Genomic DNA, 23313 nt, shown 5'->3' with positions numbered 1-23313 from the left:
GCTTTATGGGAATGTTGTGTTATGTGCCAGCCTGGAGAGGAGTCCAGTCAGCTTGTGGAGAAAGCAGCCACGCCAGGCATCAGTGAGAAGTTATGGCTTGAACCAGCAAGCCAGTGTCACCGCTGGCAGGACTGAGCCTATTAGGAAGAATCTGAAAGACTTGCTTAGGGGATTACGGACCATGGGCCAAATCCAGCCCTGATACAGGCAGCACAACTCCTACTTATTCTCTTGGGCCACTTACTCCAGAGCTGCATTAAGCCCCACGTCAAAGAAGCTAACACAGAGACAACTCAGTACCGAAGGCTGGGAAGCAGAGCACAGTCCTAGCCAATATCTCTACTGGATCTAAGCAAAGGCCTGCTTCCATTGGGTATTTGTGCTACCCCTCATCAGCTACACAGGATGCCCTTCCAGCATCAGCAGCACGGAAAGGCAGGAGCTCAGACTAGTGCTTGCTGCAGCTCCTGTTCCGCCAGGATGCCCTCTAGGGAACCAGGAGAGTTCCCAGTCTCTGTGGCCAGTGAAGCATCTGGCCTACATGTGGCAATTAGTGCCAGTGGTTTGTGTGCTGGTGCCGTGGTCACTGGCACGAGGCAGGAGAGGGGATTCTTGTCTGTGCTACAGCCTACATGGAGCCCCTCTTCCTTGTGGTCTGGCAGGTTGGGCACTGACGCCGCGGTTCACTGACTTATTTCTCTTTAACACATTCCCATCTGTAAGAACTTGCACCATGACTTTAACAGGCTTCATAGCCATCTAAACTCTGCAGCCCACCCATGCAGCCCCAAACTTACCTATCCACTATAGAAAACGTTCCTCTAATCCATTTCCCTGCGAGGGAAAGCCTCGGAAGATGAGCCTTGCAAAAGGGACTGATGGTCAGAAAGCCTAGCTCTGTCACAGCATGGGAGCTTTCTCTAGAGTGGCACCCTGCCATTGGTCCCACCCAGTTAAACTGGAATACTTTGCCTTACCATGAGGTTAATCAGGCAGAGACAAGAATGAGCAGAATGGGAGAAACTGAATGACAGAGTTCTGCAAGCTCAGCTAAGGATACTGTTCAAGTTTTGCACCCCAACTAAACCCATGGAACTCACTGCAGAAGGATATTACTGAGGCAAATAGTACAGCATGAACCTAGAAAGGGCTTAGATGTGTATAAGCACAAGACTCTGCAGTGCCCTTAGCCTGAATACAACCAGAGCTCTCAGTCAGCAGGCTGCAGGCACCACTGATCCCCAGCAAGGCTGAGAAAGGACACTCCCCATACACAGATAAATAGATGGGTTATAGGGTTTCCCTGCTCTCTTCTGAAGCACCTCACAAAAACTACTGATAGAAGCATGACATAGCCCAAGCTGGCCCATTAGTCTGCCCCATCATTGTGATCCCCATGTCAGATCTGCAAGAGGAAGCGCATCTCAGTTGTAGGAATTTGCCTCTTGTTGGAACCTGTTCTCACTGTCTTAGTCTGGTAGCAAGTTGTGTTTCTAAACATCATTTCCCCCAACCAGTTTAGTCTTTCTCAGGTGTCCAAAAGGCTAGTCATTTCCGAGACTTTGGAACTTGAGTAATTCAGAAACAGCTTCATTTTACACGCTGTTGTAAAGGACAACAGGACCAAATGGGAACTAGCGCATGTTCAGGGCTCTGCATTTTAAATGTCTGTGTGATGCTGGCAGAGCAGGGGCCAGCTCCTGACAAGGTCCCTAGGCCTTACTTAACACTGTCACATGCATAGCTGGAAGCCAGTGTGACTCACGTGTGTGTTAGTATTGTTAAAATAGTCAGAGTTAGAGAGATGTGTTCAGTGTTTGGCCTTTAGGAAATCTTTGTGAGTTGCTGCAGGCATCAATACACTTATAATCTCTGTGCCCCATGTGATAAGGTAATGTTTAAGTGTTTGCAATGAAACTCTCTCCCCACAGTCAGGAGAGAAGCATTGCCAAGTGTGGAATCCTAGTTTACCACAAGAGGTGCCATTTCCTGCCCAACAAAAGAAGGCCTATAGACTCCAGACAAACCATTGTGGAACATAAGTGGACAGAAGACTTTGTTGATTGTTTTCCCCACACCCCTGAAGAGGGGATGTGCACAAATGCTCGTCCCTTCATAGCTTGAACTCTGGGGGAAGGGAATAAAAATTCCTGTCAAGAAGAAATTGTCATCACTATGCTGCTTGGAATTTGAAGAGGGAAATATTTCTAAGCATAAGCAAGGGATCTCCAGCTGCTTAGCTTAGGGACATATACAGCTTGGACATATATAGCTAAGGACATATACAGCTTGCTCATTACAGCAGCTTCAGTTGTCATTTAGAACCTTAGACTGTTACTCACTGGTGTGTGTATGTTTACCTGCTTTAACCTTAAAAATAACTCGTTTCCTTTTCTTAGTTAGTGAATCTTTAGTTAGTTTATTACAGGATTGGCTACAAACACTGTCTTTGGTGTGTGATCTGAAGTGCAACTGACCTGGGGTAAGTGACTAGTCCTTTGGACTGGGAGTTACCCGAACAGCACTGTGATTTTTGGTGTAAGTGACCATCTGTCACAAAGGCAAGCTCACCCTGGTGGAAAGACAGACTGGCGTGCCCAAGAGGCCTGTCTGTAACGCCATGTTAAGGCTGTTTTCTAGTGCTTGAGGAGTTCATGCTTGACACTTGGCTGGTGAAATCTAATTAAAGAACAACAGCCAGTTAGGAGTTTGTGCCCTGGTTTGTAACAGTCTGTCCTGAGATTGGCACCCATGTGCGTGAAGCATTCCAGACAGCCTGGCAAGCTGAGTCAGTCAAGTTTTATATTTGGCTACAGAAGCCCCCCAATAACGTATTTCTATGCAAACACCAATATTGCCACGAGAACAGGCCATGCTGCAGAGCAATAGGCTGCCTGTTCCAGTAGCATGGCCAAGGGTTAGCTCGGAAAGCGATAACACAGTCATTCCAAGAGTGCCTCGCTAGGGCTTTACCTGACCGTTCAGAAGGAGCCAGCATCATCTCGCAGGTGAATAAAACACTTTAAAAACTGTCCAGCGCCCACTGCGTTAGCACAATGGACTCCAAGGGCTCCATCCTACCAGGCAAATAACAAGACTCAGAGCCACACACTAGCAAGGGGAGGACCCAGTAAGCCTCATGAACCACCAATCCTCCTTCCCCCTTCTTCCCCCTCCCAGCACAGCACCCTGGCTCAAGGCCATCACTGGACAGACTGCAGCACTTCCGAAGAAGGACGGCTTGCTGCAGGCTGTTTGTTTTAAATGGCAATGCATGTGGGCTCAGACTATTATCCTCAATTATTATCCTCAATCAGCAGAACCCTCCAGGTCCGCCTCTTCTAGGCCAAGATGTCAGGAGACCTTGTGTGGTGACAGGAGGTGTCAGCCAGCTAGGGAGAACCACAGGGCCTGTGTGTCTACACAGCTTCCCTGAAATGAGAATGAAGAGGGGACCCCACCCTAGTGAATCACCCACATAGCTGGCCATGCCTGGGGCCACATCCCATGGAAGAACACACTGAATCCAGGCATCTGTTCGGCTGGGCTGAAGCCCTCAAATACCATGGAACTCCCAAATACTATGGGATAAATGTGGTATAAGAACCTAGAGATACTAATCACAAACCTCTCTGATGTCCAGAGCCTTTAGTGACACATGTGCATGGCAGAGGGAAGCTGTGCTGCCTCCCAGCATGTACGTCACACAAAGTTCTTAGGGAAGGACAATATATTTTCTTTATAGATCTCCACCATGTCCTTAGCTCACCCCACCATGCCTGCCGACAGATTTGCACTGGGATTTATCCTATTCTTCATTGCTTGTTCTAATCTGCAGGTGCTGAGAAAGATGCAGTGTGCTCCTACGCAGACGTGGCTGCATGAAAGAAATAAAATGATCCCTGGATACACAAATTATCTGAAAAACACTTCAGGGTCCCATTCTTCTGGATGAGAGGCACTGAACAGATGCAAGATTATAATAGTACTAAGAAATATTGTAGGAACCACAGAGCAGTGGGCAACCTAACACAGCCCATACAGCAATACGCAAACACAGGAGGTTTCAGCCTTCTGCACTCTGCATTTCCTGGCTAGCATGTGCGTGCAACCCCTCCCCCAGGTCCTGTGCAAGGCCTGTCACCACACTGCAGCAAAGGACAGTAACCTGCATGCCCACTCACTGCCTTGCTGCAGTACCTTTCTGCTGAAACAGAAGCCTTTTCAATGACCCGGACACACGATCACTCTCTCTCCCCCCCATCTCTCTGTATAAATATAGAAACCTTGGCTGTTGTCTAAAGGCTCCCCTGCTGCTATGTTCTTTCCCTCCACCTCCCCAGACTCTTTGCTCAATACCTGGTGTTTTGGTTCTACTGTCGATTGTGTTTCACTAACAATCCCAGGAACTGGACTGTTTGGAAACCCCAGATTTAATAGGCAGTTCCCCTATTCTCCCAGTCTCTGCACAGGCAGAGACAATGAGATTTATAGGTCTTGTGGGCATATTTCTGCCACTCAGCAAAATCCACCAGCATCCTGGCCCCTGAATGGAAAGGGACTTAGAATTCTGCTGCTCCCAGCTGCATTATGTCTGAAAATGCTATGTGGCTTAGCGTCGGAAAGGGAGCGCGAATCTGCACAATGTTCTGGAGCTTTGTGCAGTCCCATTATACTGAGGTGTTTGTCAGCCCCCAGGATGCCGTGAGCTCCATGGCGAGAATTGAAGTGCTGCAGCTCTGTGCCCACATGAGCTTCTCACATCAATGATCTTACCCAGGGCAGGACGTTATCAGGGTCTTGTCAAGAGCTGCAGGCAAGGGCTGCTGCCTAGATGGAAGTGGGGCAGCGAGCCCAGAAGCCTGTCTAATAACTGACCCATTCCTGCACCAAGCTCCCTGTGGGGCTCCAGGCTGGCAGAGCGGGTCGGTTTCTGAAGAACCTTGACATACTTAGGCAATTAAACCAAAGTAGCATAATTCAAACAAAACTTCTAATTTTAGCATTCTGTAAATGCTTCCTCTGAGCTGTACTCTGGCTGCCATGCCTCTGCAGCAGCAGCCGTGACCTGCAGGCAGCTTTCTACAGCAAACACAGATCCCTGCACATGCACACATGGGTCCTTCAGAGCACAGCATGTCCCTTTGTCCCCCTTGCAGCATGAGACACCAGGGTCTGTGGGTAGGGCTGGGCTGGTATCCTAGCCCTGCTGATTGGAGTGCAGGATAAGGGCAAGCACCTGGCTGGGATGGGTGCGGCCCATGGACCGGGAATTACTCCGCAATCAGATTCCTGAACTCTGCAAGGTTTTAGACATTTTCCCCCTCGCTGTCCAATCCCCTCATCTCCGGCAGGCTCACCAGGCGCATACTGGAGCCCATTATTACCTGAATAATTTAACAGCCTGCATAGCAGCAATGCAGATTGGCATCACTACCCCTCCTTGGGCCCCCTCCTCCCAAACACTGGCTAAGTCCCACAGGGTGGGGGTCAGGTGTGAGCCAACATCCCTCCCAGTCAGACACCTATTTTCTGCTCAGGTTTTACCTACTAGCTGGTTCCTCTCTCTCCTCCAGCCCCCCATGCAATCCTGTGCACTCTGGCTCACTTCCGACTGGAAATGTCAGGAAAGGACAACGGAGCAGGCTCCTAGTCCTTTCATAGAATCCTAGAATATCAGGGTTGGAAGGGACCTCAGGAGGTCATCTAGTCCAACCCCCTGCTCAAAGCAGTCCTTTACTGCTCTCAAATGCTTGGCGAGTGAAGCACGGGACAAGCTGCTCTCCACTTAGAACAGACCTCAGAATTTGCAGACAACTGGTTACAAGGAAAGAGACTGCGCTCCTAAGTAAAACACAGCCATTACACATGTAGTTTGCATTGTGAGAGCGGTGATGGCTCTAACGGGCACTTCCCAGGCACCACCCACGCTGTGAAGAGCAGGGCAAGGATGGAGGAGAAAGCAGGCAAACAGCAGTGAGGTTTTGTTACTACATAATTGTCCAGAAGCTGTGTTAATCTTCTGAACAAACGGAGTCTCTGAAAGAGGCCAGTGTCCCATGCACAACGCAATACTCACAGCACCAAGCATGGGTCCTGAATACCTACGAGCCTCCTTAACCAAAACGGCTGCCGAGGAGGACCGAGCATGGTCTAGTTTCTACACTGCTCTCCCATCCTGCACACACTGATGCCATCCCGTTCTTGGCCATCCATCCCCCACCCCCCATACTTAATGCAGTCACTGGATATAATACAGACCTTGGGAGCCCAGATGCTTCCATTATAACCAGCATTGCAGCCTAATGAAATGGCCAGAGGGTGACTGTGAACAGCAGTGTGTGAAATCAGAAAAACAGTTTAGTTGAGGGTGAGTTTGAATGAGTCTCCTCCTGCAAGTCCTGCATCTCAGAGACAGAGCTGGAGACCAGCTGGCTTGGGGGGGCAGGGACCCTTTATAGGCCCCAGCCTGCAGTGGAAGGTAATAAAACTGAGCACCGGTGCTAGCTTTACTCCTGACAGCGTCTTCATTTGTACAGGACTCGGCAGATAAACTGCATCACAGCAAGTCCTCATTCCCCACAGAACACAGAGCCCCTTCACTCCCCAGCCCAGCCTGAAACGCAGACTGCATATTTATTGAGCCTCCCCAGTCAGAGGGGCTGACCCTTCCTGCTGTGCACCAGCCTGTGTCATCCTCAGGAATCCCGATGGGACTCGCTTCACCCAGAAGTGTGAGAGAGCAGCCTGGAGTGTTACCATCACCTTGCATTACTCCTTTGCATGCCTGTCCATCTGAGAAAAGGGCTTGCTTCTCCCCGCAACCCCTCCACCTCTGCATAGCAGCAAGCTCATCCCGCTGCAGCACACACACACACGCACTACGGCTCGCCTCCCCTCACCCCGTTCACCAACACTCCGTGGCTGAAGCCACGGTCAGTCACCTGCAGCCCAGCGCTCACTCCTCCAGGGACTGCGTGATGCTAGCAGCAGTTGCACTGCTTGGTGCTGGTGCTCACACCTAGGTTAGCCAGAAATTATTAAGGATTTCTTAACACAGCCCCTTAGTTTGCAAAGTCCTTTTGAGAATCCAGCTAATGCCTGGGCTCTATCCAAGCTTACACATGACCTTATTCCGCACACAGTCTGAGCAGGATCTGGTCTGGCAGGTTTTGGACTCTGTGCTAGTGAGTGCCACATCTCCCCCAACCCCACCTCTCCACAGGAGCATCGTGGCAGACACCTCATCCTGCCCTCAGAGGTTACCAGGCGCCTCTGTGATACAGAGCTTGCCACATCCCCAACACTCATCACGTCGCACTCACACAGAGCTCAAACCGGGAGCCTTTCTGGGAATGCACCGAGCCCAGAGCACCCAGCTCAATCCCCTCCTCGCATCACACTAGCAGGTGCCCATCACAGAACTATCCCTTTTTCAAGCCACGCCCTGAGCCTGGCCTGTGCCCAGCACCTCCCAGGCCCATGCCGTGCTCTCACTGGGGCTGTCTCAAGAAGCAGCCCCCAGCCCTGCCCTTCCTGGGGCAGCCAGCTGGTCCCATTCCCCTTCCTGCTTGCTTTCAGCAGCCAGGCTGCTCTTAAGTGCATGCCAGGAAGGCCTCAACCTCAGCTGCAGGCACATGCTGCTCCCTGTGCCAAAGGAGGCAGCCAAACCCAACAGCCAAGGTAGAGAGAACCAGCAAATGGAAGGCGAAGTGCTGGGCCTTGGTGCAGGCAGGGGTCTCTTTCCAGCAGCCCTGGACCCACTATCCTCTCCAGCACCTTATCTTCCTGGGTGCTTGCTAGTTTCTAATTCCTAAGGAGACAAGGACCATAGCCCTTATTCTTGTATGTGCTGCCAGCAGAACAATCAAGGGAGCTGTGCTGCTCCCCAAGTGGGACTCACTTTCCTCCAGCGATGGAGGCAGAAGCTGCTTAATTCACCAGGTAACCAAGAGCAGACCTTCCACTGGGTCTTTGTCTGGAGCATCTGCAGCTGAGCAACCACACAGTAGTGAGTGAATGCCATCGGTGCCCCAGAGTGGCTGAATACTAAGCCGCATCCGCTCCCTCCTCACGCTGCTGCTTATCTCACTTGGCTCCTGCTCGCCTAGGCTTGGATCACGGCATGTGCCTTGCTTTGCCCCCCAGCACTGTAGTTTAAACCCTTTAAAAGGAAATGCTACTTAAAACAAACCCACGACTCTTGCAGTTACCTGCCAGGACTGGAACATTCACCCTGCTGCAGGCGACTGGCCTCACTAGAACCTGCAGCACAAAGACACCTTGACCTGTTTGGGACACATCGCGCCACGGCACTGCACAGGAAGAGCAAAGTCTAGTGCCTCCTGGGCATCAGCTGCTCCCAGGCGGAGAAATACAGAGCCCTGAGCACAGGTCTTGGCAGGAAAAAGCCTTTTCACAGCAACTGTCAGAGAAGGAAGGCTGAAGCAAAAAGTAAATATCCAGCCAGTCGGTTACTTCCACCATCCACAAAGCCAGGTTAGGGAACAATGGCTCCTTCATTCACTGGCTGCCACAGGGCTTCTTGCACTGTCCTTTAATGCCTCCACTACGGACAAGAGTGAGGAAACTGGGAAGACGGGCCGCTGTTTGGATCCAGCCTGGCAGCTCCTGTTCATTTCAGAAACACACGGCCCTCGTCAAACCTCCAACCCCGGCAGCAGCCAGAGACTGGCCCCAGGTGATGCTCAGTCCACTCAGGCTTGCAGAGCCTGGGGCAGGTTGTCCTTCCTGGTTTCCCGCTCAGAGTCAGGCTGATTGTTCTCCTATGGGGCCAGGCATGGTGGAGTTTGACTGGCAGCTGGACAGAGGGGAAGGGCAGGGAGGGAGGAAACAGGAGAAAGTGTAAGAAGTTCAGTTCTTTGGACTATTCGCTGTGCATGTCGGTCTTGTCTACCTGCAAGTGGCGGGGCACATCCTGTCCTCTGTGCTGGTACAGCACCTAGCACATGGGGGCTTGCAATACAACAAATGACAACAATACCACTACACTCCAGTCTGCCCTCCTGAGTGCCTTCTGCTTCGGGTGGGGCATTTCGCAGAGAACGGAAAATCTCTCCTACCTCTCCAGTGCATAAGCAGAGGTAAAAGCCAGAATTGGCATCTGTCCTCACAGCCGCCACCCAGCTGCAGTTCACAAGAGCCCTTGTGCATGGAGGGAGCATTGTGGTTTTGCAGAGCCAGGCACAGGGACTCCAGGGCTGGGACCCAGTCTGAGCCCCGGCTCTGCACTGCGGGGAGTGCTCCTGAATAGTACGTTTGTTGTGTGGTGGCGGTGGGGGTTGCTGGCAGGAACCCCAGTGCCCTGGCACCCGCACTGCTACATTATCAGATCAGAGAGGCCTCTCCTGACCTCACCTGCCTCACCATCTGCAGCATTTGATGGTGTCCCATTGGTGCCAGCCCAGAGCTAGTGCAGGAAGGAGTTTAGCCGATGGGAGATCTGAAGATCTCAGCCATGGCCCCCATGGCAGGAGCAGAGGAGAAGGAAGCAAAGCAGCTGCACTCTCTGAAACACACCAGGGAATGCAGCCCCGCTAACCATCACAGCCCCACACATGGCATCAGCACCAGGTGCTTGCGAATAAGATCTCCTCCATGGCAGGATCCGCTGCCACTGGGCGCAAGAACCCAGCCCAGGGGCTGTCTTCACTAGGCCCAACATCCACTGAGGGACACGTAAACTGTCGAAGGCCCAGCCGCACTCTGGGACAGCAGGGTGTGTTCTGAGCAGGCTGCAGCCCCAACTCAGTCATTCCCTCTGGCTTCAGCCACTGCAGCTGCTTCCTCCACATCCTTCTCTGCCCCAGCACACGCTGACTGCCCTGGGAGATGTCAATCCAGGCACACACAGGAACAGGTTCAATGTCATTTTATTGGCAGAGCTCCAGCTACCAGCTTCACGCTCCAGCAACTCGTGCACTCACCAAGTGATCCTGTCGGGGTGTCTGGCTTCTCCTGTTACAGCTATAGGATGGCCAGAAAGGACAACCCCGCCCACCCATGCAGCTTCTTACATATGCAAAGAATGAGCACCTCTCTGCCTCCCCCTTGGCCTCACAGCTCTCAACTACTGCCTGCACCCCTGGCGTCACCTCAACTTACCTCTCACACCTCAGACTGGAGTCTTCACTCACCGTTTGACCTCAGGAGGCTTTAACAGAGGTACTACACATGAGGAAAACCATCAGCCCAGTCTCTCTCCCCTCTGCCCCTTTCACGTCATTTGTCGAAGATGGGGCTCTGTTGCTTCCTAGAGTCTCATCCTTGGTTATGGAAGAGGCTTCTCCTGCCACATGGAACAGATTATCTCTATCTCTGCGATTTCAGATCCCAGCTGACAATCTCTGATCCCCCTTATCTGCTGCGTCCCTCTTTGTTTCTCCTGCTGCGATTTCTTCCAGGTTGTAACTGCATCAGCCACCTCTTGAAAGCATTTATTGCTGCAGCCTGCACGAAGGACATGACACAGAATATGGGGGCCAGCATAGCATGTGCTTAGAATGCGGCCGCAGGCCCCCAAGCTGCACTGCTTGTATCCTGGAAGCAGAAAAGTAGGAGCGTGGGTTCCGCAGATTTTTGTGCAGTGAGCTTCTTTTGAGGCTTTATTAGTAATACCTTGACCTTTGCATGGAGAGCCGCACGGAGACCCAGTTGGGCTGGGGGCTGTACAAATCCATGGGCACTGAAGAATTTACCATCTAAGTAGATAAGACAAAGAGCAGGAGGAGAAAAAGAGGCAGAGAGGAGAAGTGACTGGCTCAAGGTCACACAGCAGGTTAGTGGCCAATGTAGGAACAGAACCCAGGGCAATGTCCTATCCACTGGCCCATACTGCTTCCCTTTATGTTCTAAGGGTGGTGTATGTCTCTCCCTTTGCCAGCGATTCCTGGGAATTGCCCATTTCAAAACAGGTGGAAGAGTCTCAGATACCAAGGAGGAATTGTTTGTGTTAACTATCAACTCCTCGCTAACTGGGGGCAAACTTGAAAGCAAACGGGAGAGACAGGGCTTAGGGAATTGCAGGTACAGGATCTTAAATAGAAACTAGGCCAAGCGGGGCAAAATGCAGCCAGATGTTACTGAAGTTCCACAGACTTCAAGAGAGCTGTGAGTGCTCAGCACCTCTAAAAAGCGGTCCACTTAGTTAGGGGCCTAGTTTTAGGCACCCACATTTTTAATGACATGTTTCAGAGTAACAGCCGTGTTAGTCTGTATTCGCAAAAAGAAAAGGAGTACTTGTGGCACCTTAGAGACTAACCAATTTATTTGAGCATAAGCTTTCGTGAGCTACAGCTCACTTCACTGTAGCTCATGACTGCGAATACAGACTAACACGGCTGTTACTCTGAAACTTGCTCAGGAGAATATTTTATGCCTGGTACCAGAGTGTATGCAGGATACTGGCCAGTAATGGCTAACCTAATCTTTGTTTCCCACTTTAAGAAAAAAAATTGAGTCAGTTCCACATTCAGAGAGATTTCAGAATCCCGTCGGCACCCTCTGCTTGACCTTAGTAACCTAGTTGAACACTTACTGTTACTTGACTGGTAACGAAAGGCTCATGTGGGTGACCTGGGAGTCAAAGGGGATCGCTCTTAAATATTGTGATTAAAACAATAATATTTTCTTTGATCTTGTACATTTTATGTCGACACTTCAAACAGAATTTTTGTCTCTGAGGATGTCATTTCTTTTTCTAGCTATATTTTCTGTGGTTACTGAGCAGAAAGTCATCTTTGAAACATGTTTGCAGCACTAAATTCTCTGTAGACTTTATTTTAACATAGTAAGGGGAATAGATGTGATAACATGTTAACTTCAACCAAACAAAAATTCACTCTGAACATACTGGGTGAATGAAGAAGGTCTTTTACGGTCACCTCCCAACAGCTAATAATGGAGATCATTTAAATATTGATAAAGATTCTCTGGGAAATTCTGTTATTCCTGATTTCTCTTAGTACAGGGGTTTTCTGCATGTTATTGGCACTGCTGCCCTTACTTTGAAGGTCTATGATTATTATTTATTTTAGATCACTCAGAAGGGCACCAGGTGCTTCACGGAAACTGCATCAAAGGCAGGTTCCTGCCCCAAGGAGCTTACAGGCCCAGCAGCACAATTACTCTCCGTCTTCAGACAAAGCCGCTTCTTTTTGCTCTTTGGATTGAGCCCTCGGCTCCCTCCCCACAGCAATATGGGACTCTGGTGTCAGCAGCATCCGGAACTTTTAACGGGGGAGAACAATTTGTTAAAAATATAAATGGAATATTTTAAAAACGAGTCTCAGTTCAAGAAACCCAGAACCATTTATCCATCAGCATGAGGTGCAGGCGTGGCTGGCCCTCTGTCTCCCTGTCGTGTGTTTGATCGCATCACAGCTCATTCACAGAGACACACATTAGATAAAGGGCTGACATGCACATCTGGGTCCCAATCTGATTGGAAGAGTTAGTGCAGAGTCATATTACATCATTTGTACCTTTTTACGCACCTAGTTTGCTGAGCACCACATCACCTCTGGGGTGCCCTTGAAAAGGGGGCCCGCTCCATTCGTTCTCTTTTTGACATACAGCCACAATAACAAGCCTGCCTGATAACAGTCTGTCGGTACTACGGGTATGGGCTGAACCCACAGATACCAGACTCTGACTCACCAACCATCCCAAAACATTACATTGATTCCACTCTTACAAATGGGTGATTTAAAACAGGCTGCATTTGGGTCATGAGCCATTTCCCATGAGTCACTAGCAGAGGCAGGAGATCTACAAGAGCTATCCCATACTTCTTAAATGCCGTGGTGATTTCATATTTAGAGCTGTTTACCTCTCACGGCATCTCTCCCCGCTGGGCACAGTAAAAATGCAATGAAGGAAAGGGGTCTTTCTATTCACCCCTGTCACGGTCCACGCAGAATCCTTGAAAACACCTGTAGAACCGAGTGAGTAGCTGGGAACACAAATCTGCCTGTTAACCCCTTGCCCCATGGCAATCGCCACCCAAATACAGAGAACGCCCACAGGACCCAGCCACCAGGATCTGACAGACATTTATCTCGATATTCCAGCCCTCCCCATGAGTTTTACAAATACAGAATTGTCGGAAATCTGGATCTGGGGTACGACAGGAGCAGTAGAAAGCTGTCCCAGACAGCCTGATTAATCCGTGCTTGGTGACTTCTCCAATGGAGATTAATTGATTTTATTATTTAATTGGTACCTTCCCTTGCTCACAGTCTCTCTGTGTCACACCTGTCTGTCAGCAAACCCGGCAGAAAAGCCACTGGCACTTTGGCTGGACATCAACATGTCTAGTGGTTCAACACGTCAGCTAAATGTGTGAATGGAACACGCTGCTTGGAAACCCAGCTCCCAGGGCCATACTCAGACTCCCAGGAAGATACCAACCTAAATCCCAAGTCACCAGCTCTGGAATCACCCTCTCAGAGCAGCCCAGCTGTTTAGCAGACAGCTCAGCTAAAACCTCTGCTCAGTGCACAGCTGTGGTCAGGCTGTATATAGAATGGGACAGAAAATAATAGTGAGAATGTTAGAATGCCATTGTATAAATCCCTGGTACACCCTCTGCAGGCATCACGTGCTCAGAAATGGTCACCCTAACTCCAAAAGGATGTGGAGAGAAGGGCGGGGGGGGAGGGAATCCAGGCGGGGTGATAACATTTTTAGAGTTCTGGAGAGACTTCGGTATGAGAAGAAATTGAAAAAATTGGTGGGACTTTTGAGGAGATGAATAAGGGGGTGACACAAGAGAGGTACCCAAAATGATGAATGGGATAGAACAGGTCAGTTGGGCACGCCTATTCACCCTCTCTCATAATACGAAAAGCAAGGAGATAGACAATGAAACTGAGAAGAAACAAACGTACTGAGAAAAGGAAAAGCTTTTTTCAGACAATGCACGATTGACTTGTGGAACTCATTGCCACTGGATATCAGGGAGGCCAAGAACTTAGCAGGATTCAAACAGGATTAGACACTCATATGGCTAATGAAAATATTCACCAATACATCAGAGAAGGTAAAGAAATTCTAAAGGATTTAAAACCCTCCTGGCTCCAGAGCTTAAAGCAACCTCTGACAGGGGCTAGGAAGAAACTTCTTCATGGGACATCTGCACCTTCCTCTGAAGTATCAGATGCTGGCCGCTGTCAGAACAAGATACTGAAATAGACAAACCATTGGTCTGCCCTACTTCGTCAGTTCCTGTGTTTCCAGTTTGCCTCTCAATTACTAATGCTAACATTAATAACCATGTGTGTATCAAGACACTAAGGCACCACTGCTAGGCCCTCTACAAACACAGAACGAGACAGTCCGCACCCCAAAGACAAGTGGATACACAGACGGGTGAGCACAGGGACATCAAGAGACGATACTGGTCAGCATAACCGGCACTGGTCACAGCACATCCAATTGTCAACCGTTTTGTAGGCCTGGCTGCAGAAGTGAGTTTGAAGGATGGCAACGATGTGGCCTTGCAGAGAGATAGGCTGAAATCCAAGACTCCCAGAAAGCCCAGTACAGACTCAAAAGGCAGGAACCTGATACCCAAACAGACACTGCAAAAACCCCAAGCATGAACCAGAAACCCAGAATGACCCCAGGAGCCTCCAGCCCAGCTCCACTGAGCTGTAATCAGACACCCAGACCTGTGTCTTTGTTCACACTGCTGCTACAAGAGGCCCAATCCTGGTGATGGGGCTGATGGATGTTGTAACATCTGTTATATCAGAATCACCTGACTCCAATTCTCATTTGTACCAAGGCCTCTCTCATAGCCCTCTGGCAACGTAAACTGCACTGCCGCCTGTCTATGCACCAAGCAGTTACCACTTAAGAGGGCACAGTACCAGAGAGACACCCCCCACCGACTACAGGGCCCTTGGGTCTCCAGACTGCAAAGATCACGTCTGCTATAAAAGCCTCCATTGACCTCCTAAAAGCTAAGTGCTCCCAGCTGCCCAGGGCTGCCACTCACTGCTTGGCAGATGGACTTGCATTAAGTCCTGCACAGAGAACATCCTTGCACCTGGCCTGGTCTCCAAGGGGACCTAGTGAAGGTAACCAGGGATGCCATTCAGAGGCCTAGCACAGGACTGTAATCACAGATCCACAGGCCAACCTGTTCCCACCCGCCCGACAGGCATGCACGAGAACTACTGCCTACAGAGAGGTGCCTGGAGAGCCCTTTAACTGCCTGGGCAATGCCAGCTGCTGCAGGGAGCCTCTCCCATGATGCTCCAGTACCAGGGCTCTGCTGCTTTCTCCGAGGGGACCCTGCTCGCTGCTTCCCAGGCTGTGCAGGTCTCAAGCAGCCCATTACAAGGCTCTTTTGGAGCCACAGGATCTGACCTGCCCATGGAGCAGAGTTCTCTGCCTACACCTTGCTTGTGTTTATCTAGCGACCTGCTCCAGCTTCTCACCCCACTACCACCACCTCTCCCTGCAGCCGGGGCAGCTTGTGTCTCTCAACAAGAAGGGTGCTTTGCCCTCAGCTGGCACCTGAGGAGCCCCAGGCATTTTACCGACCTGAGCAGCCCCTGCTGAATCCATCCGGCAGGGCCGAGCGACCTGCCCCTTATAATGGGCAACGCACAGGGGAAGCCACAAGTGAGTCAGTGGCAGATGCAGAAGCAGAACCCAGGAGTCCCAATTCCCAGCAGCCTGTGCTAGCCCCTAGGCAACAACATGCTGCTCATACAGAGTGGGATGGAGGCTGCCCAGCTGGAAGGCCTTTGAAGTCAAGCAGCAGCGCAGGGGAGAGCAGGTTAGCCCAGGCTAGCCCAGGCTGCCCCTTTCATCTCAGCAGGAAAACTGTCAGGAACTGCTGCCTTTCTGGGAGCAATTATTGACAAGCTGCTAGCTATGGCTCCTCACAAGGGGGGCACAGGGATGTCTCTGAGCCCTGACCTCATGGCACAGGAACTCTCCCTAGGATTTCCCGCCTCAGTTTACCTCTCTCCTCACTGCTGCTCTCTGCGGTTGTGCAGGGTGGACACCCCAGGGCCCTGCTTTAAAAGCTCTGTGGAGCCCCCAAGGTGTCCCATTTAAATATACTTCCAAGGGGCAGCATAGTGCTCGGGCCACATTCCCTCTCCCACAGGAGGCAGGCAGCAAGCAGATTCAGGCAGGCAACTTTTCAAAGAGAAGCTGTATCCAGGCACATCTCCGGGGCTTCCGGGCATGCCTGGTGGAGGCAAAGCTAGACAGTCTGCACTGATCTATGGCCCCATGCACCCCACTGTGCCTGTGGCCAGCGGATGATGGACTCTTGGGGTGGAATTCCCCCTCCCGCCCCTCGGGTGATGTGAGAAGGAACCCAGTCAGACGTGTCACCATCCCTCCCCATCCTTTTCTCCTCGTTTTAGCCATGGGCCCCCTTTTGTTTCTGTCTGGTTGCAGAGTGCTGGCAGCACCCGGAGAGCGGGGGGAAGGTGGGAGTTGGCAGGTTATACATATAAGGCTTACATTGGGAGGGGGTGCGCGTCTCCAGCCCCCTCTGTTCTGCCAACAGATGGCAGTTTTCAGGTGCCTGCATGAAGCTACAAGCCAGAGTTTCTGCCCTGGAGATCAAATCTGTCACTGGCATATCATGAAAGCCTTGGCTTGGAATGAGACCGAATGTAAATCCCCTGAATTCTCAGGGCAAACAGCAAATACCTGCCCTTGAAAGTTGCTCTGTGTCTTGGCAAACGGCTCCCGCTGCTGACAACACAGGGATCTGTGCAGAGAGCTGCCTACCCCAGCCCCACTCACCTTTTTCTTCCGGTCCCGGGAGCGATTCCTGCGCTTGCGGTTGGATTCTTCCTTCTCCTTTTGCTCCTGCAGAGCCTGAGCCTCGATATCTTTAATCTTCTTCAGCTGCTTGGCTGCCTGAGCCATGGTGGGTCACAGCTGGAATCCTCCCCAGAGTTCACACCAGCCCTTCCTGCCAGACACCCTCCACTCCCGGACAGAGAAAGTCCCTTCACCTGGCTGGAATGCTGATGACCCAGATGAAAACACCAGTAATGACGGGACGATGAAGAGCAGACTGCAAACCTGAAAGGGCAGCTGATGCCTCCAGCTAGTTGCTAGATGAAGTCCAGGGCACCTTTATGAAGCATTAATAATCCTAAATCCAGCTGCTCCAGAGGTTCTGTGCACCATTGCAGCAGAGCCTGACTATCCTGGCACATCATTCAGAGTCCTCCTTGTGGGACAGGAGACCTGGACGGTGGTGCGCTCTCTCCCGCTCACTGTCTCTCCTGCAGCACCAGGGGAGATGCAGGCAGCTGGCTACCGGAAGGAAAATAACTCTCAGCAATTAATGCATGATGACAATAAAAAGGCAGTGAGAAGAGGAGGCTGGTGCGTTTCATCTTGACTCCTCGGCTCCCTGGAGCAGTGCATTGCAAGCACTAACATGCATATAGCCAGTCAATGGCTTTACCACTGCAATGCTGCTGATGCAGGCACATTTTCCCATCTCTCCCATTCTCTCCCTCTAAGTCACTCTGCGTGCAGCAGCAGCATTGCTCACTCTCTAGGTTACATTCTAGCTCTTTTCAAGGAGAGCGACGGGGAAATCACTGCACACGCTCAGGAGACAGGCAGCATCTCTGCTTGGAAAATAGAAGAGACTGCAAGGGATGTGCCAAGTACCAGAGCAGAGTACGGCTCAGCAGCATCCTTCTTGAGCAGCAAGGGGAGGGGAGGGATCTTGACTGTGAATGGAAGAGAGAAACCATGGTTTCTATCTGTCTTTGGCTACACAGCCTCAGAAAAGTAAACTGCAGTCCCTGGCTGGCTCCTGCCCTGCCAGGTGCCACCCAGCAGAGCACAAGCCCTGGCAATGAGTGCCGCTGGGAGCTTTCTGGGATCCCTGGGTGAGCACCAAATGGGTCACACCATTCGTACCATTCATAGATTCCAAGGCCAGGAGGGACCACTGTGACCAGCTAGTCGGACCTCCCGCACAACGCAGGCCAGAGAACTGCCCCATAATAATTCCTGCAGCAGACCTTTGAGATAAACATCCACTTGTGACTTCAAAATGGTCAGTGAGAGAGAATCCACCACGACTCTAGGGAAAATGTTCCGTGTGCAGTTTTCACCTCTGCTCACCTGCCAAAGCTCGCAGCTGCAAGCATCCCCATGTAGGGAGATGGGTCACCAAGCCAATCAGCCCCAGGACCTGGGAGCCCCTTAACTCAAGGCCTTGCAAACTTTTCCACAGTCGGGACTCACTTCTTAACAGAGAGAGTGTCTCGCGGACACCTCTGCTCCCAATCACCGGTCACTCCCCTACTCAAAGCTTCCCCATCAGCTCCCCCTTGCCTCTCTGCCGGTTCCCCCATTGCCTCCCGCTCCCTCTATCTCCCCATCATTCATGTGCCACCCACCCCACTCCTGGCCTCTGCACCCCGGGCCGCTCCAACACTACCACCTCCCCTCCTGTTCTCGTCTGCCTGCCTGCCTGCCTCTGTTCACTATCACATGGTTATGGAAGAGTTGATGGAATGGAAAGATGCATAGCTAGGAGTTTTCCAGATGGTCTCTGCACTGCATGGGTATCTAGAGTGCACTGACTGACCTCCCAAAGTCCTGCCCCAGCCTGTGCAAGGATCAATGTAAAACCTGGGATGGACCTTTTGGGGCAGCCTCTTGGGTTAGGAACATGGTGGTGACATTGCATATAGCAATGCACGCTTCAATGGTAGTCAGACACGCCAGCACTGCATACCCTGGTCTCAGTGCATACAGCTCTCCCCAACACTGCACAAACCTGCCACCGTCATACACAATTACACTGCCCGCATACCTTCCCCATCACTCATTGCCCATTCTGAGAGGAACAGTCTCACCCTACCCTAGACACAAACAACACTAAGAAGGGAAACAGTTCAAGTGTTTGGAGAGGTACCTTTCCCTGCCAAGGCCCTTGGTAAGTTTGGGTTACTGGCTGTTTCTCAGAGGTTATTTCTGTCAGTTACTCACAGCTTGCTCATGCTGGCAGGAAGTGAATCTGGGAGTCTGCAGAATGATACTGAGATTCAAACTGCATCGGCTCAGCCTTCTGTGGGGAACTTAATGCCTTGGCAGAATAGATTGTCCTGCATGGAGCTGCATCTTCTGCGAATTTCTCTTCACTTTCAGGTCCAGCTGATTCTTCCCCTCCACACATGGCGGTGGGATAAAAGCAGAAAGAGGGACCCTGCCTCAAGGGTTCTCAGAATGCAGGGGGGTTGACAGTATGAGTTAAGTGGAACTTTTAAGGGCACTTCTAGATTGTGAAGAACAGGAATGTGGCTATCAGTGTATGGAGCTTCCGGAGAACAGCTTGTGTCATTTGCGCAGTGCTCACAAGGATAAAAGATACACTTAAATCTAGATAAAGCTGTGACTCCTTCTATAGCAACACAAAGCAGTATGTACATTGCATACAACATAAAAGTTAATGAAGGCTGCAAAGTCAAGCACTTGAAAGTTAGGAAACTCCAGATGCAGTGTTGCCAGGCAACCTTAACTCTGCCCCTTGTGCGTTCATCCTATACATTGAATGAGGCAGAGATCCTGTGGGAAAAAACAGTATATGATCACGTAATTAAAGACTGCATCATAATACATATGCACATGGAGGTTGAATTAAGTTGTCATGGATAACTGTGTATCTGGTATTTCCTAATTTTTGCATGCTTGATTTTGCAATCTGAAACAACTTTCTTTTAATATATGTCTTGTATGTAATTTCCAAGGTTTTTTAAATGAAATTCTATTATGTACAGTCATAACCACCCCCAGTCACGCATCATCAGCAGGGTTTGAATACTAAACTTTCAGTACTGCAGCACAAACTTCTACTGCTTGAGCTACAAGACCAACTAAATTAATTAGCACTGCAGCAGCAGAAGGCTGTTATCCTAGAGGTGGGAATGGCCAGCAATGCTGACACAATGCTGTGTCCAGTTGTAAGGCAGTGCCCAGCCCCCAACCTGGTTCTCTCTTCCTTCCTAGAAATAGGGGGGCTCCTACCCCATGCGATGTGCGATGCTGGCAGAGCAGGTGCCAGTTTATGCCAAGGTCCCTGTGCCTCAATGGAACACTGACAAATACATGGCTGGAATCCGTCTGGCTCACCTGGGTGTTACTATTGTTAAAATAGTGATTAGAGTTATAAGAATATGTTGAGACATTACAGAATGCTAGTGAGTGGCTGCCTGCATTGATCTCACTTGTAGCATCTCTGTCCCATATTGTACGGTAATCTCTGAGCATTTTGCATTGTGAGCCTTTGTAGCTGTGTAAATCACCAGATGGGAGAGAGATGTTATTCCTATTGCAGTGTCCAGAGCAAGATGCAGGCCCTGGCCATGGCACTCAGGGTATGTCTACACTGCAGTTTAATACCCGTGGCTGGCCTGTGCCAGCTGGCTAGGTCTAACAGGCTCAGGCTAAGAGGCTGTTTAATTGTGGTGTAGATGTTCGGGCTCAGGCTGTAGCCCAGGTTTCTAGGATCCTGTGAGGTGGGATGGTCCCAGAGCCAGGGCTACAGCCCAAGCCCGAAGGTCTACACTACGATGAAATAGCCCTGTAGCCCGAGCCAGCTGGCACAGGCCACTCATGGATTTTTAATTGCAGTGTAGACATACCCTCACAGGCCCTGCCCCATGACACTAAAAGGCAGGGATTGATTTCTCCATGATGGGCCAGGAAGCATTCAGAGAATTTTTCTGAAGATTTGTTCCTTCCACACACTCTTAAGTAACAGGCAGCATCTTCCCTTATTCCTACATGAGCCACAGAGCTCGGGGGTGAAACCACAGCCTGTGCTCTACAGGGAGCTGCTGGAATCAGCCTTCAGTCCTCAGCTAATGCTGCTGCACAGACCCACTCCCCATTGCTAGGCTAGTTAGAGACGCTCTCCAAAGCAATATTCCCCACTCCACACCCGCAGAGCAGGTCTGAGGCCCATCACAGGGAGTCCCTGTGCCTCCCAGAATGCTGGGATGGAGCGAGAAGGGGACCAGGACGGACACAAGGGGCCAGGCTTGGGGAAAAGAGATACGGGAAAGAGGAGAGCTGTGATTTCCCAAGAGCTGTGTTCTCCGTTCCATGGCAGCACTGTTGGATTCTACCCCAGTCAGTTAGGCCAGGGGCCATGCAGAAATAAGACACAGCATTGGCACACACTTCTAAAGCTAGTCCTCAGCAGCTGTAATGACCGAGGTCTGAAACCCCTCCATGGAGCTGTCTGACCACCTAGGAACCCCACCGCGACACAAAGAAATCACGCTTTTGTCTAAGGGACGAGGTTGCACCAGCAGGGCCAGCTGAGGGGTCTCAGCCACAGGGGCCCTCAGCATGGCAGCAAACTACAATGAATGGGCTCGGTGCCCCTCTGCTTATGTCTCTGCTGCCAGATTGGCAGCGAAGCCAGTTCACCTGCAGACCTTTGCCTTCCCAGCTGTGGGTCCCCCGAGCTATCGCCGCTCTGTGGCACTAAGGACGTTGTGACATTTCACACCTTCTGGTGATGTCAATGGTCACAGGACAATGTCATCCTGATGTCATAGATGATGGATGGGGCATAAAGGCAGCAGGAGCTAGTGGGAGCTCTTGAGACTTCTCATGATTTCAGGTATATTTCTTAAAGCCCAAGTTCCTGGAATCAGGGGCTTGTACTAAACAGTTGGCTATCATTTCAAACAGAGTAGGTGTCTAGATCTCATGGTTGCAGAGGAAAGCTTACACACAGGAAGCAAGTACAACCAAAGGGCTCAGGAACCGGAAGGCAAAGGAAAAAAACCCCATAGTTATTACTATTAAAAACAAAGTTTGTGATTTTTAAGTCAATCTTGTGCTTTTGGGGACTGACTTACAATTTGTGAATGCTGGGGGTTAGCAATGCTGGGTCTGAGGTCCTGGAGCGGACACCTGGGACATCTCTGTTCAGGCTTTTCTTGCCACAGAACCAACGCAGTATCTTAAAAGATTAAACAGAACCACAATAAAGACAAGGAGTACTTGTGGCACCTTAGAGACTAACCAATTTATTAGAGCATAAGCTTTCGTGAGCTACAGCTCACTTCTGATGCATCTGATATATCTGATGAAGTGAGCTGTAGCTCACGAAAGCTTATGCTCTAATAAATTGGTTAGTCTCTAAGGTGCCACAAGTACTCCTTTTCTTTTTGCGAATACAGACTAACACGGCTGTTACTCTGAAACCTGACAATAAAGACAGTGGCTGCAGGGAGATGGCTATTTGTGCTAAGGGCCGGGCCAATCTAGTTATGGGCAGTTCTGAGACACTCCCCAAAGGAGAAGCCCTGGGCCCCAGAAACCCCAAACAGAGACAGGTTAAAATGTGAGCTCCAAGCAGGAGAAATGTTGTTCTTTGCTGCCTCAAAGCTAATTTCTTGTGTTTTCATGAGACTGGCTGGCTGGGCAGTGCCCTAGGGGCTGGAAGTGCATGTGACATCACCTCAGGAGGCTGGAATCTAGGCCCCAGCATTCCCAACACACAGGGGAGAAGCCTTTGTCTATCTCCTCTCTGCGTGAACTGCCCCTGAAGGACTCCAGCAGGGAAATCGAGACCTGATCTCAGTCCTACACCACCAACAGGCAGCCCCTGCATGTGCGATTAAACCGGGGGGCCAGCTTCCATCTTTGCCCCCCCAGCAGGGGCTTTACAGGGACCCTGCTCACTAACCACGGTGAAAGTGACAGATTAACCCTTCCTGGTACAGATACTTCGCTGCAACTCCTGGATTCGAGCCCCTTTATCCAGTAGGCCTGGGCTCCACTCTTCAGAAGCAGTTCCCCCTCCTGGCTGCTCCCCATGTAGCCTATGCCCATTCACATGTCCCCTTCCCATGCTCTGGGGTGCAGAGGGGCACTGTGGAATGCTCTGAACCATGGGGTCTGCGTGTACTGCACCGAGAGAAGAGGGATCAAGACCTGCAGTCCCTGCACCTGTCTCCTCATTACACTTGGGCACTTCACAGACAAATGACAGGCCTCTGCCCAACCAGGAAACCTCGTCCCTGGAGCCCACTGTCCCCCTGGCTAACCCTCCCTCCACACCTGGGTGCTGCCTGGCGCCTTTCCCTACCATCAGGGCACGGGTCACAGTGTCCACAACAGGTTTCAGAGTAACAGCCGTGTTAGTCTGTATTCACAAAAAGAAAAGGAGGACTTGTGGCACCTTAGAGACTAACCAATTTATTTGAGCATGAGCTTTCGTGAGCTACAGCTCACTTCATCGGCTGTGAGGTCCACAACCTC

At 50.8% G+C, this 23313-nt stretch overlaps 1 protein-coding gene across 8 annotated transcripts in view; it reads right to left on the bottom strand.

The window, feature by feature from the left end:
- The window catches only part of ANK1 (ankyrin 1), a 116131-nt gene extending 99101 nt beyond the window's left edge, over positions 1 to 17030 (bottom strand). For 3 of the 8 annotated variants that reach the window (XM_073325369.2, XM_073325371.2, XM_073325375.2), the window contains exon 1: positions 16801 to 17007. In XM_073325369.2, coding sequence (XP_073181470.2) covers positions 16801 to 16926 — 126 coding nt within the window. In that variant the 5' untranslated portion in view covers positions 16927 to 17007. Of the gene's footprint in view, positions 1 to 16800 lie in introns of all 8 variants that reach the window. The other 5 variants (XM_073325379.2, XM_073325377.2, XM_073325378.2 and 2 more) reach the window with 5 other exon arrangements.
- Between the last annotated feature and the right edge of the window lie 6283 nt (positions 17031 to 23313).

This window comes from Lepidochelys kempii, chromosome 26 (genome assembly GCF_965140285.1).
Source record: "Lepidochelys kempii isolate rLepKem1 chromosome 26, rLepKem1.hap1, whole genome shotgun sequence".
NCBI lineage: Eukaryota > Metazoa > Chordata > Testudines > Cheloniidae > Lepidochelys > Lepidochelys kempii.
Note: the sequence above shows the minus strand (reverse complement) of the source record. Positions and strands in the feature narration are given on the sequence as shown.